This window comes from Penaeus monodon, chromosome 16, assembly GCF_015228065.2.
Source record: "Penaeus monodon isolate SGIC_2016 chromosome 16, NSTDA_Pmon_1, whole genome shotgun sequence".
NCBI lineage: Eukaryota > Metazoa > Arthropoda > Malacostraca > Decapoda > Penaeidae > Penaeus > Penaeus monodon.
Window position 1 is genome coordinate 41048032 of NC_051401.1, and position 12500 is coordinate 41060531.

Below are 12500 nucleotides of genomic sequence, written 5' to 3' on the forward strand. Positions count from 1 at the left end.
AATAAGTACAAAGATCGGTATTCTGAGCATCCAGAGTGCAAGATCACCATTGTTTGAGGAATCCAAAGTGTTATATACATATATATGTGTCCAATGTAATTTGAGAGCTGTTGTTATTGCAAATGTTTTTGTTCTGTGCTTGTTATATGGTCAGTTTTTATTTTTCATTCTTAAATGCCAACAAAAGGATGAGACACAAATTAGTTTGAAGTTAAGTTCATTATAGACTATACTAGGTTAAAGTTATTTTTCTAATGCATTTCTAGATGCCAATGTATAAGGTTTCTTCCCTCTGGCTGTGACCAAATGTGCTATGCTTTCTGTAGCAAATTCCAAATGGAACAAAAATTTATATTGATATTATATAGACCAGAGTAAAAAAAAAATTGTGAAATTGGATCTCATAGCATGTTTTTGTTTTTATTTACACATACTGATTATTTGTTCAACATAAGCATTTATAAATTTTAATAAATTTGTTTGTGATACTGGTTATGTAGTGTTTTTTGTTTTTGTTTTTCCATATCTTTCCTTTTCCACTTTTCTTTTTGTAGTTGAAGCATCATACTCATAATTTTTTGAGAGTGCCAATAAAAATATAGCCCACTATAGTAATTGCTTTTGAGAGATTTATTTTTCCAATAGACATCTGCTAAAACGTGTAACGTGTCTCAAGACTTATTTATTTGTGTAGTCAAGATTCATTTTTATGTTAATTAAAAAATATATATTCATATGTTGCCTTTTTATGGAAGAGATTTATTAAAGGTTGAATAATCATGGAAATTGTCTCCAGTAAACTACTTAATTTTTCTGTGTATACCTTTCTGTGTTCACATACATGAGCATGTGTATCATCCCAGAGTGAGGGAGTAAAGCCTTGTCCAGACCAAGATACATTGTACTGAAACAATTTGACAACAGTGTATAAATAGTTTAGCAATACTGTATCTGTGCTGTCCAGATACAGTTGCTCAGCAGCTGAGTAGCATTCCAAAATTTTTGCTTTGCAGTTTAGCAACTTGTGAAGCAGTCATGAAACACGAGCAACTTTATCCAGTGACTGTTGTGAGGTATTCAAGATACAATGGCACCAATTTGTTTATGAACTGTTTCATGACTTGCTGAATAGTTACACAGTGCTGTACATCCAGACCAAGCTAGACTTAACCTCCCACAAATTGGGAGTGGAACTTTACAACTCATAATGATGCCAGAAAAATTATTAATAGTTTATCACGCAGCTGTATTGCCTTGCATTACTTGGTACTGTCAGAAGCCTAGTATTTCTATTTTTATTATACATTGTAGGTAGTGTCAAGAGGTAGATGACTTAGAATAAATGTGCTGTCAGTTTAACCTGCTTGTGACCATATGATTTTCTATGCTATATTCGTCAAGTTCAAGGACATACTGAGAATGGTATATGGTGACAAGTTTCAGCTGCACTTTAAAATAGAAGCGATGTAAATATAGTGACTGTATAAGTTGATAGCTCATTAATACAAAATTAATTGCTTCTTGACATAACATAATATTTTCAAAATACCAAATATGAAGGCTTCTGACAACACTAAGCCATGTGAGTCAGTACAGTTGCATGAGAGGTAAATTTCTGCCAGCATTGTGCTATCTCAGTACATCTGCCCAATAGGATCCTATTTTTTCTGTTCTATTGGGCTTTTTCCTCTTTCCTGCTAGTGCAACACTTCATTAAATATGTAGTGACTAGTCTGCAGTATATATGTGATTTAACTTTTCAGCATAATGTAGATTCTGTAAATTCCATGGTATGTGTATTTTCCTGTAGTTGATCACACACTATTTACAGCAAACCCTCTTCCAATCACAAGTCAGCTTATGATTGACCAATGGCCAACAGATGGTGATAAGTCATGTTGCCCATAACTTTGTTTCATGTTTCCCATATCCACTGAGAAACACACAAACAGGCTAAATCCTGTCTTGGAACTCTTCAGCAACCTTTGTGAAACCAAATTGGATTGTTGCTCAACGGTGAGTGACTTTTCAGATACAAGACATTTTTTGATTTGTTGAGCAACTGTTTCAGATACAGTATTGATCAACAATGTATCTTGGTCTGGAGTAGGCTTAAGAGAATGTTATTGTGCATATGATGTATTCCTAGAATGCCTGAAAAATTAAATGACATGAACATATAGTTTTTAGATCAAGTAATGTGTTTGAGCTAACAAATGATTACATTGTTTTGTTTTAATTCTGTGCAGTGAACACAGATCAGGTTTAAAAAGAAAGCGTATGAATTAGACTGCTTTCAACAGGTCTCATATTGTAGTTTGTTTATGTAAAGATGCAGGTTATTCTATGTTGCTTGTTTGGTTCAGAGTTTGAATTATGAAGAACAAATGAAGACTGTAGACAGATGCTACCAGTTAAGATCCAAGATCAGTTTAATTGAATTAGTCTTAGAATTTTTGTACCTTTCATTAACTATTTGCATCTTGATCTAATGAAGGTAAATATATCATTAAAGTCATCAAGTGTGAATGAGATTCAACTGGATTACACCATGTTACATAATTGCCTTGTTTGTTGAAGGTAATAAAGTTTGTTTGCTTAAGTATAATCCATTTAGATAGGGATTTATTTTTATATCAGCATTTTTCTTGTCTTTCAAAATTCAAGACTTTTTTTGATAAAACTGCTTTTATGTTGAAAACTAATTTAATTTTAAAGGCTGTTACAGCAATTGGTAGGGAAATTATTGGTCATAGTTAAAGACTATATATTTTAGTGGATAGATAATTTTTTTGAAAAATAATATATTTTATTTGTTGGTTTGGTTTGTTGGGACCTTAGACACATGATTATGGAGCATACTCAAAAACATGTCAGTTGTGTCCAATTTTGTATGCAAACTAAAAAAAGAAAATAACACATTTTAACATGAGCACTGTCCATTATGAATTTCTTGAAGCTGAAGAACTATGCTCTTTCTTCAAGGTAATGCATGACTTTAGAAGATGGAACTATTATTAATTACTTTGATATTTCTTTGATGGACATTTTCCACTCATGAAAAAGTAATTGGGCCCTTGGTAGTTAAATTTAAAAGTGAAAATAAGTGTCTTATGTTGTATGCAGTGTACTGCAAATTCATTGTATCTGCACAAATGGCTTGTCTTAACCCAATGTCTGTGGGTTTATGTACTGTCCCCTTTAGAATGTTGTGGCTCCACGTGTGCTCAGCCACCAAGGAGTCTGTCAGCTGGCCTTAGTCACTTGCCTGATTTCCCCATTCCTTGAATTTGCAGGAAAATGTGTTTTTCTTTCCAATACTATTAATATTGATATTGTCATCATTATTATTGATATTATTATGATCATTTTTTATTAATAACATCAAAGACAATAAAACAACAGAAATGAAGCTTTCAAAAAATCAAGGAAAAGGTAAACAGGTGATATAAGTAAGACTAATAGCTGACTCCTTGGTGACTAAGCACTTGTAGAGCCATCTATGGGTAAAGACAATAGATAAACTTTTATTACAGTGGGCATGGCATTGTAGTCTTGCCACCTGCGCTGACTGGGTTAAACATATTCAAGTTTTTGTATGCATTGTATAATTAGATATAATTGCTTTTGAGCAGGTTGGTACTGTTGAGTATGCCAACAAAAGACATCATGATATTATTCTCTCTCTCTCTCTCTCTCTCTCTCTTCTCTCTCTCTCTCTCTCTCTCTCTCTCTCTCTCTCTCTCTCTCTCTCTCTCTCTCTCTCCTCTCTCTCTCTCTCTCTCTCTCTCTCTCTCTCTCTCTCTCTCTCTCTCTCTCTCTCTCTCTTTGGGGGGCATGGTTTTGCTTTTACCACCCTTCTTGTTCAGATTTTCAATCACTTCGTCCATGTTCTAACTTAACATTGCCAAATATCTACTCCTTACCAATATTGATGGGCAGTTGTTCAAATTTAATGCTTGAGGAATTTCATAGAAACATAGAAAGATGATTTCTAATGTATGTGAATTTTTTGAAAACTCACAGAGAACAACTTCTTGTCAACAGTCAACATGAAAGAAAAGAAAACTGTAAGTTATACTAATATTTTGTTAACAGAAGTTGTAAAGTGTATGTGTGAATGCATAGCCTATACTCAGAGCACATCACCACACATTTAAAACAAACAATGATTAGAATTAAAATTTTCTTTTGGGGATGTTCATGATAGAATAAAACAGATATTGCAAGCTAATAATGATACACTTTCATTGCATATGTGAAATTTGCACTTTATCATATTCACTGAAAAAGTATGACACTAATGGCCACTATACATCTTTGGTTACATGTGCTGTGTTTATAAACAGCAAGACTTTGACAACTGAAGTGGCAGGTGGCAGTTTTATATATAATATATTTACTTCATCTTCTGTGTTGGTTTGTGCTCAGTGATTCAGTAGGTTAAGGTGCCCAAGTACCAATCAAGTGTTCTGGAGTTCAAACTTCTTCGGTGCCCCAAGTGAACTGGATCCTGACTCTTTAGCACACAGTAGGAAGTGCCAACCTACTTGTAGGTGGAAGCTGTGTCATCAAACTTCTGCCCACATAATTATTATAAATATGATTATCATTATCATTTTTATTATCATTATTATGTTTGTGTTTACAAATAACCTTTGAAACTTTTAGTGAGATGTTCACTTGACTTAAATATGCTGTTTTGTTCAATATGTTATATAATTTATGCCTTCAGTTTTGTTATTCCTCCTCTAGTTATCAGAATTATGACATGACAGACAGTATGATAGGTTTCAACAATGAGAAAGGAGGACAGAGACTAACAGCAATAATTATGTTTTTTGTGTTGTTGTTGTTGTGAACGGGATAACAGCCAACAGCTATTGCATTAATTGGTGCTTATTTTGTAAACTTTAAGTGTTCATTATATGGTTTATCTTGTTATAAGGTAAAATAATATTATAGTGGTTGATATTGACTTCTAAGTTATTTGTTACTCTGCATTTGATAAAAATTTCTGTATAAGTAAATTCTTTCCACGTTTGATTGAATTGTAAATAATGAATTTTGTAGAAATAATGCTTTTCAATTTGTCTGTTCCACAAATGATAGAAATATGTTAGAGCTATACTGACACAAATCAATTTATGTTGCACAAGTTGGGATAGGAAGGAAACATACAATTTACATGTAGGTGTTGAAATAGGTAGATACACAAACACACACACACACACACATATATATATATATATATATGTACACATCATTGTGATATACTGCAATTTAGAGATTCCGGTGCTAGCTTTGCTTCAGATGAAACTGCCTCTAAGGCATATATCAAAATATGTATAGTAATAGATTATCACATGACAGTTGATGCAGTGTAGTGCCGAAAAGAAGGCATTCATTCCTGCAATAAAGTATAATACTTAACATAAATGTATTTTGAATCCCAAGTAGTTTTAAAGTTTAACAGTGTAAGATGCAACCCAGTTTAGGATTTATTTTTTTCATTGATATATTTTACAGATTTGAAGAACGTACTTTCCTTGTACGTGTTCCTGTTTGGAAACCTGCCAAGATGGGAAAAGAAAAGGCTCTCAAGAAATAATGTTGTTTTTTATCATACTTTTTATGACTAGGTGTTGACAGACACTAAAATGGTCTGCTTCATTACAGGTGATAAAATGTCTCTCTTTTTTTTTACAATGAGCAAAGGAGATACAATAAAAATTTAACAGTGTAGAAGTTAGTTGGATTTGCTGAGATTTACATGATATAATAAGCCTATATTCAACAAATTTAGTTATAACAATACTCAGTCCTCTCCATATCTAAACACTGGCAAGTAGCATGTGCTTAGATTTACTTACAATAGTTTGATATGGCTTTTAAAGAAATGCCCTTGGTTTTCCATCATAAGTAATAGAGATTTTAGAGCAAAATAATTTTCTAAGTCTATAGACTATTTCATAGAATGTGTCTTTATTTACATCATCTACTTTGCTACTAAAGTGTATACATACGACTTCAAACACACACACACACACACACACTATAAATATATATATATATATAGAAATATATAATATATATATATAGATATATGATATATATATATAATATATATATAATGATAATATAATAGAATATAATAATAATATATAAAGTATATTATATATAGAGTATATATATATATATAAATGTATAATATATATATATATATATATATAATATTATAATATAATATATATATAGATGTATATATATACGAAATATTATATAAAATTAATAAAAATATATATATACACAGAAATAACAATATAATATTACAAATCATTATAATAAAATATTAACACACATATAAAACATACATACTACATCAACATACATCAACAACATACACTATATACAACAGAATAATACATACATAATACTACATATACATATATATAAATATATATATATGATATTATATAGATATATATAATATATATATATATTTTATTAATATTATTAATATATTATTATAATAATCATATATATTTTATATCTATATATATAATATATATATATATTATATATTATTATATATATTTATATATATATATATACATATATATATATATATATATATATATATTATATATATTTATTATATATATTTATTATATATTTTATATATATACTTATATATACATGTATATATAAGTGCTAATTTGATTTGCCGAACTGCACTTAAATTTATTAAGTCATCTCTATGTATATATAGAATACATTCATACCTGCACGAATATTTTCAAATGATTACAATGTTTCAGACGCAGCATTAAAACTCTGACCGTTCTTAACCCGAGCCGCCATAGCCACTGTCTGTCTAATTTAATTGTTTTAACATGTAGATGGTTTCACAAGCACATGGTCACCAGTGAGCCAATTACTTGTATTACAAATCTCACCTGTTTTACTTGTTTTCGGAAATATTATCTTTTATCTTATATTGCTATTAGTAAATAACAGTATAATAATTACAATGTCTCTAATAACAACGGCATCAGTGTTGATAGCATTAATTTTAAAAAATCCCGAAGAGTCGAGGAAAGGTGAAATTAGTTGAGGTCTTTGGTGGCAAAGCATTAAGCCATCTACTTGTAAAGAAATTTCACAAAACCATACTACAGTGAACAGCACAATTTCCCAACGGCATCGGGTTAACATCACCCAAACATTCCTCACTATCTCAAACACCAATATCCACATTTGTTCATTCACGCGACGTCAACGCCACATTAATTCACTCCCGTTACACGCACGCAGGCAGTACCCATTCACATGACACAAGCACCATAACACAGGTGTGTCATCTTGTTTACACTAGCGTTTTCTCCATGCATTCCACCACGTGACTTCAGGTATTGAGGAGACCGAAGCTTCCCTTACCACTCGACGAGATACGATAATTTTTGTCTTTCTTCGAACTTGCATTGAAGTCAAGTTTCATTGAGAAAGTAAAGCGTTAGAGAGAGAGACTGACTGATACATTCGCAGATGTATTGCTATAGAGATACAGTGAAAGAGGAGCATGCAGAGGGACAGAGACAGAGAAGAGGTGGAAGGTGAAATTAAAAAAAAAAAGGATTGAGTGGAAAATCTGAAGGTGAAGCAGCATAAAGTTACAGAAATTTTACAACAGTTGAATATGGAGTTATCTGAATTCCTCATTCCATCGAGCGAAAGATGTGATATCTTTATGCTGCCAACTCTAGATAAATGCATTTGCATTGTGGGTAAGACGATTGCCCATTTCTTTCTTATATATCCAGTGTCTTATGGTATTACATATTTACAATTTCAATGTTTCTTCTGCTTGACTATCATTATTGACAGACAATCAGACTACCTGTAATACGATATGTAATAAGTAGAAATGCACACTTTTTACATATACTTACAATAATGCATCATCCTTTGATTTGTCGTCCCAAATATAATTCAAATTAAGAAAAACAAACTCAAATATTAATTTATGCACGGTCGACTAGGTCACAAAAATCCTCTTCAAATCAAAACGGGTTCAAATGCAATCCTTTTCCAACTTCATACATCAATGTTTCCTTTTTTGATTGCTGTCCCTTCTTCCTTCGACTTTCTCCCGATACCTTATAGATCCTCCATCGCCGTCCTGATCCAGTCAAGGTAATGTTTGACGTGCGTGTAGATCCCTGGCCGCTGAGCCTTGGCGCAGCTCTTCCCCCACGAAACAAGGCCCAGCAGTGTGTACTCTCCTGTAGACAAAATTGTTATTGCATAAAACTGATGGCAAACAAAGAAAAAATACTGACATATATCTCTTAAACATGACTGCTAAAGTGGCATCAGTTTCCATCACAGAGTTGACCCTGCGTGTTTCCTATTTGTCCTTTTCTTTTGAACCCTTCGTTCGAGATTCTCAAAAAAACAAGTAGATCACAAAGTTTACCGTTGATCTCGCAAGCCAGAGGACCTCCGGAGTCACCGTTGCAGGAGTCAATTTTGCCCTCCATGTGCCCCGCGCAGATCATTCCGTCGGTGTAGCCATCGGAGCGGTACAGGTCCCGACATAGCCTATTCTCCACCAGAAGTACCTCGGCACTTCGGAGGACCATCGAGTTGGAGAAATCGTAGTCAGCTGCAGAAAAAATACAGAATAATGGCGTTACTGATAAGAACAAAATACTAGGAAAGTTAAATTACAGGGGTGAGAATTACTGGTGTTTTCTTCATCAAAACTTTATGGTGATTTCCTTTCGTGAATTGGCAAACAAACGACAAAAATTCTAGTGGTATATCCATCAAGATAGACCAAGAGCCACAGAAAACCCCACTGCATCCCTTCCCTACCCTTCCATAAACACAAAGCCTAAAGCTACAAAGCAATAAACACAATCAACCCCGAACTCACGATCAGTCAGCCCCCAGCCTGACACCTGACATTTCGTGCCGGGCGTGTAAGGTGTCGTGGAGGTTGGCAGGCAGACCGGGGTCACGAACCGGGTCATCTGAATCCAGTTGGCGTTCTGAGGCTTCAGCTTCACGATCGCCAGGTCATTGTTGTAATCGCCTCCTGAAGGGGGAGAAGGCAATGAGCGGCTGAGGTATATTCCAGTTATTGTGATGTGTGTGTGTATATACACACACACATATAATTAGATAGATATAGATATATGAAAATATAGAGATATGATATGTGTTTTTTTCATTAATGAGTGCACTTATAAAATCAAAAACTTCAAGAAAAGCAACACATTGTAAATAGTCTTTCCTCACATCCATTCTGTTCAGCAGCCTCTCTTTTTCAACATTATTTCTTGCTTTCACTTCCATCCCACATTAGCTACATCCTTTTCTCCTCCTCCCCATCCTCTTTCCCTCCTCCTCTCCCTCCCCTCCTCCTTCTCATCCTCCCCCCTCCTCCTCCTCCTCCTCCTCCTCCCCCTCCTCCTCCCCTCCCCCCTCCCCCTCCCTCCCCTCCTCCTCCTCCTCCTCCTCCTCCTCCTCCTCCTCCTCCTCCTCCTCCTCCTCCTCCTCCTCCTCCTCTCCCTCCCCTCCCGTTCTTCCAACCTTATTACCTACACACACTTCATACTTTCCCCTTCTCTTCTCACAACGTCCGTTTCCACTTCTTTTTTTCTCTTGCTTCCATGGAAAAGTAAGAATAAAAATAACGAGTTAACTTACCTTCCCTGAAACTGTGATGGATTCGCCACGTGTCAATTTCAAATATTTGTTCGCCTTCGTCAGGCCGCTGGAGGTCAAAGTCACCAACCTTTAAAAAAAAAAGGAAAAAAGATTATGAGTATGATAAATAGATAAAACTGTGATTAGTGTCATGAATTTAAAAAATAAGATTGTATGAATAAGTTTAAAAAAAATGTGAAAGTGTGATAAATGTGATGAGTGTTGGAAATAGAAAAAAAAAATACGATAAGGTAAACAAAAATTATTATTTGTATGTTTACGTGCGGTGAATAATAAAAAGATAATAAAAAAAACATGACTGTGATAAAATGTGATGGCTGTCATAAACAGAAAAAAAAAATGAAAATACGATAAATAATAATTCTTGTTGTTTGTATGTTTACGTGCAGTGGTTTTAAAAAAATTTTAATTTGTGATAATAAGGCGGCTGGCAAAAATCGTTTATGCTTTTGTTATTACAGTAAGAAATAAAGTGTTTTATTCACATATTTTTATGGAAGCAAAGTTGGTGTTCTAGTATGAGTTAACCTCTAATTACGCTCGTTCTTCCCCAAACATTCAATATTGATACTAATCATTAACAATCAATCAACTTGGAACGCTTAATATACACGACGGTTGAGTTTTATCAACACTAAAAAAATATAACAATTATAATAATAATAATAATAATAATAATAATAATAATAATAATAATAATAACAATATAATAATAATGATAATAAAAATAATAATAATAATAGTAATAATAATGATAATAATAATAATAGTAATAATAATAATGATAATAATGATAATAATAATAATAACAATAATAATAATAACAGTAATAGCAATAGTAATATTAATAATAATAACAATTATTATTATTATTATTATTATTATTATTATTATTATTATTATTATTATAATGACAATAATGATAATACATAAATGAATAAATAAATTAATGCAGAAAATGCCAACACACCTTCACACGATAATCCGCCATGGAATAGAGGTGGGTCTGCAAGCAATGAGCAGCGGTGAGGATGTACTTCGGGGAAATAATGGCGCCTCCACAGTGGTGTACGAAACCCTTCCCCGCGTTTGTACACTTCGATCTCGGCCTGGAAGGGAGAAGGGGCAGAGTGGATATTGTGTGACGTTTCTTGTCTGTTTGTTTGGTGTTGTTAATGCCGTTGTTGTTGTTGTTATCGCCATCAGCGCCATCGTTGATATTTTCATTGTCGTTATATTTATCGACATCGTCATCATCATCATCATCATCATCACTACAGTCATTAATAGTAGTAGTAGTAGCAGTAGATGGTGGTAGTAGTAATAGTAGTTGTAGTGGCAGTTGCAGTGGTTTTAGTAAAAGCAGTTGTTGTTGTAGAAATAGTACTTATTTTGTTGCTAGTTATAGGTTTGGGTAAATGTCTGTGGTAGCTGGGCGCTTCGAAATTTTGTGAACACTATGTGTGTGTGTGTGTGTGTGTGTGTGTGTGTGTGTGTGTGTGTGTGTGTGTGTGTGTGTGTGTGTGTGTGTGTGTGTGTGTGTGTGTGTGTGTGTGTGTGTGTGTGTGTGTGTGTGTGTGTGTGTGTGTGAAATCAACGCCATACCAAGCATAAAAAGTTAATTGCAAAACACACACACACACACACACACACACACACACACACACACACACACACACACACACACACACACACACACACACACACACACACACACACACACAACAAACACACACACACACACACACACACACACACACACACACACACACACACACACACATATATATATATATATATATTATATATATATATATATATATATATATATATATATATATATACATATATATACTAAATATACATGTATATATATATATATATATATATATATATATATATATATATATATACATACACGCGGATACAAAAGCGCACACACACACGCACGCACACACGCACACACACACATGTAATGTAATATCATAACAATATCATTTAACATATACAAATATCATGCCCTTCGTATCCCCCTCTCCCCACCACCCCCACCCTTGCCCACCTGAGCCTCACCTGCCACGGGTGGTTTCCGTACGAAGGTACGTTCCCGCCCACGATCTTGGCTGTTTTCCTAAGGCCGCAGCTGAATTCTGGGTCGTAGTCTGCCATAGGGAACTTGGGGAAGCCGCCCTGCCGAGAGGAGAAGAGCATATCCTCGTTTCGCGTGAGTCCTCCGCTGCCCAAGCGCCGTCCGTCGGTTCCTGCAGCAGGCGGAGAAGGAGTCAGGTACTGAGGGTGGTTAGCGGGTGAGAGTGGGTGGGTGGGCGGTCGGGGGGAGGAGAGGGGGTAGCAGTGTGTGTGTGTGTGTGTGTGTGTGTGTGTGTGTGTGTGTGTGTGTGTGTGTGTGTGTGTGTGTGTGTGTGTGTGTGTGTGTGTGTGTGTGTGTGTGTGTGTGTGTGTGTGTGTGTGTGTGTGTGTGTGTGTGTGTGGAGAAAGGGAGCAGCTGTTATGACTGCACGTACGACTGTACGTGTAATTATGAGCGTATTTCCGAATATCTTATAGTATCATTAATAACACACTAAATAATAATATTTGTAATTATATCAGTATTGTAATCAATATAAAAATAATATCAATAATAATAATGAAGAGCAGTAATAATAATAACAATAATGATAACGATTATCATTACTGTTGTTCTGTTGCTCTTGTTATAATTGCTGTCAAAATCATTCTCAGAATTATTAACATCGCCATTA

The 12500-nt window shown here is 34.2% G+C and overlaps 2 protein-coding genes across 2 annotated transcripts in view; one reads left to right on the forward strand and one right to left on the reverse strand.

Annotated features, from left to right (window-relative positions):
- Positions 1–2909, forward strand: part of LOC119582807 (2-acylglycerol O-acyltransferase 2-B-like) — a gene marked incomplete at its 5' end in the record, with an annotated part of 6996 nt that extends 4087 nt beyond the window's left edge. The window contains 1 exon segment of the mRNA XM_037931256.1: positions 1–2909. This exon segment is cut by the window's left edge and continues 98 nt beyond it. Within this exon segment, the coding sequence (XP_037787184.1) occupies positions 1–57 (57 nt within the window).
- Positions 2910–6719: 3810 nt separating this feature from the next.
- Positions 6720–12500, reverse strand: part of LOC119582808 (serine protease 30-like) — a 20278-nt gene continuing 14497 nt past the window's right edge. The window contains exons 2-7 of the mRNA XM_037931257.1: positions 11812–11999; positions 10709–10847; positions 9718–9805; positions 8942–9103; positions 8480–8668; positions 6720–8285 (exon numbers count right to left, since the gene is read on the reverse strand). Of these exons, the coding sequence (XP_037787185.1) occupies positions 8161–8285; positions 8480–8668; positions 8942–9103; positions 9718–9805; positions 10709–10729 (585 nt within the window). The 5' untranslated portion in view covers positions 10730–10847; positions 11812–11999 and the 3' untranslated portion in view covers positions 6720–8160. The remainder of the gene's footprint in view (positions 8286–8479; positions 8669–8941; positions 9104–9717; positions 9806–10708; positions 10848–11811; positions 12000–12500) is intronic.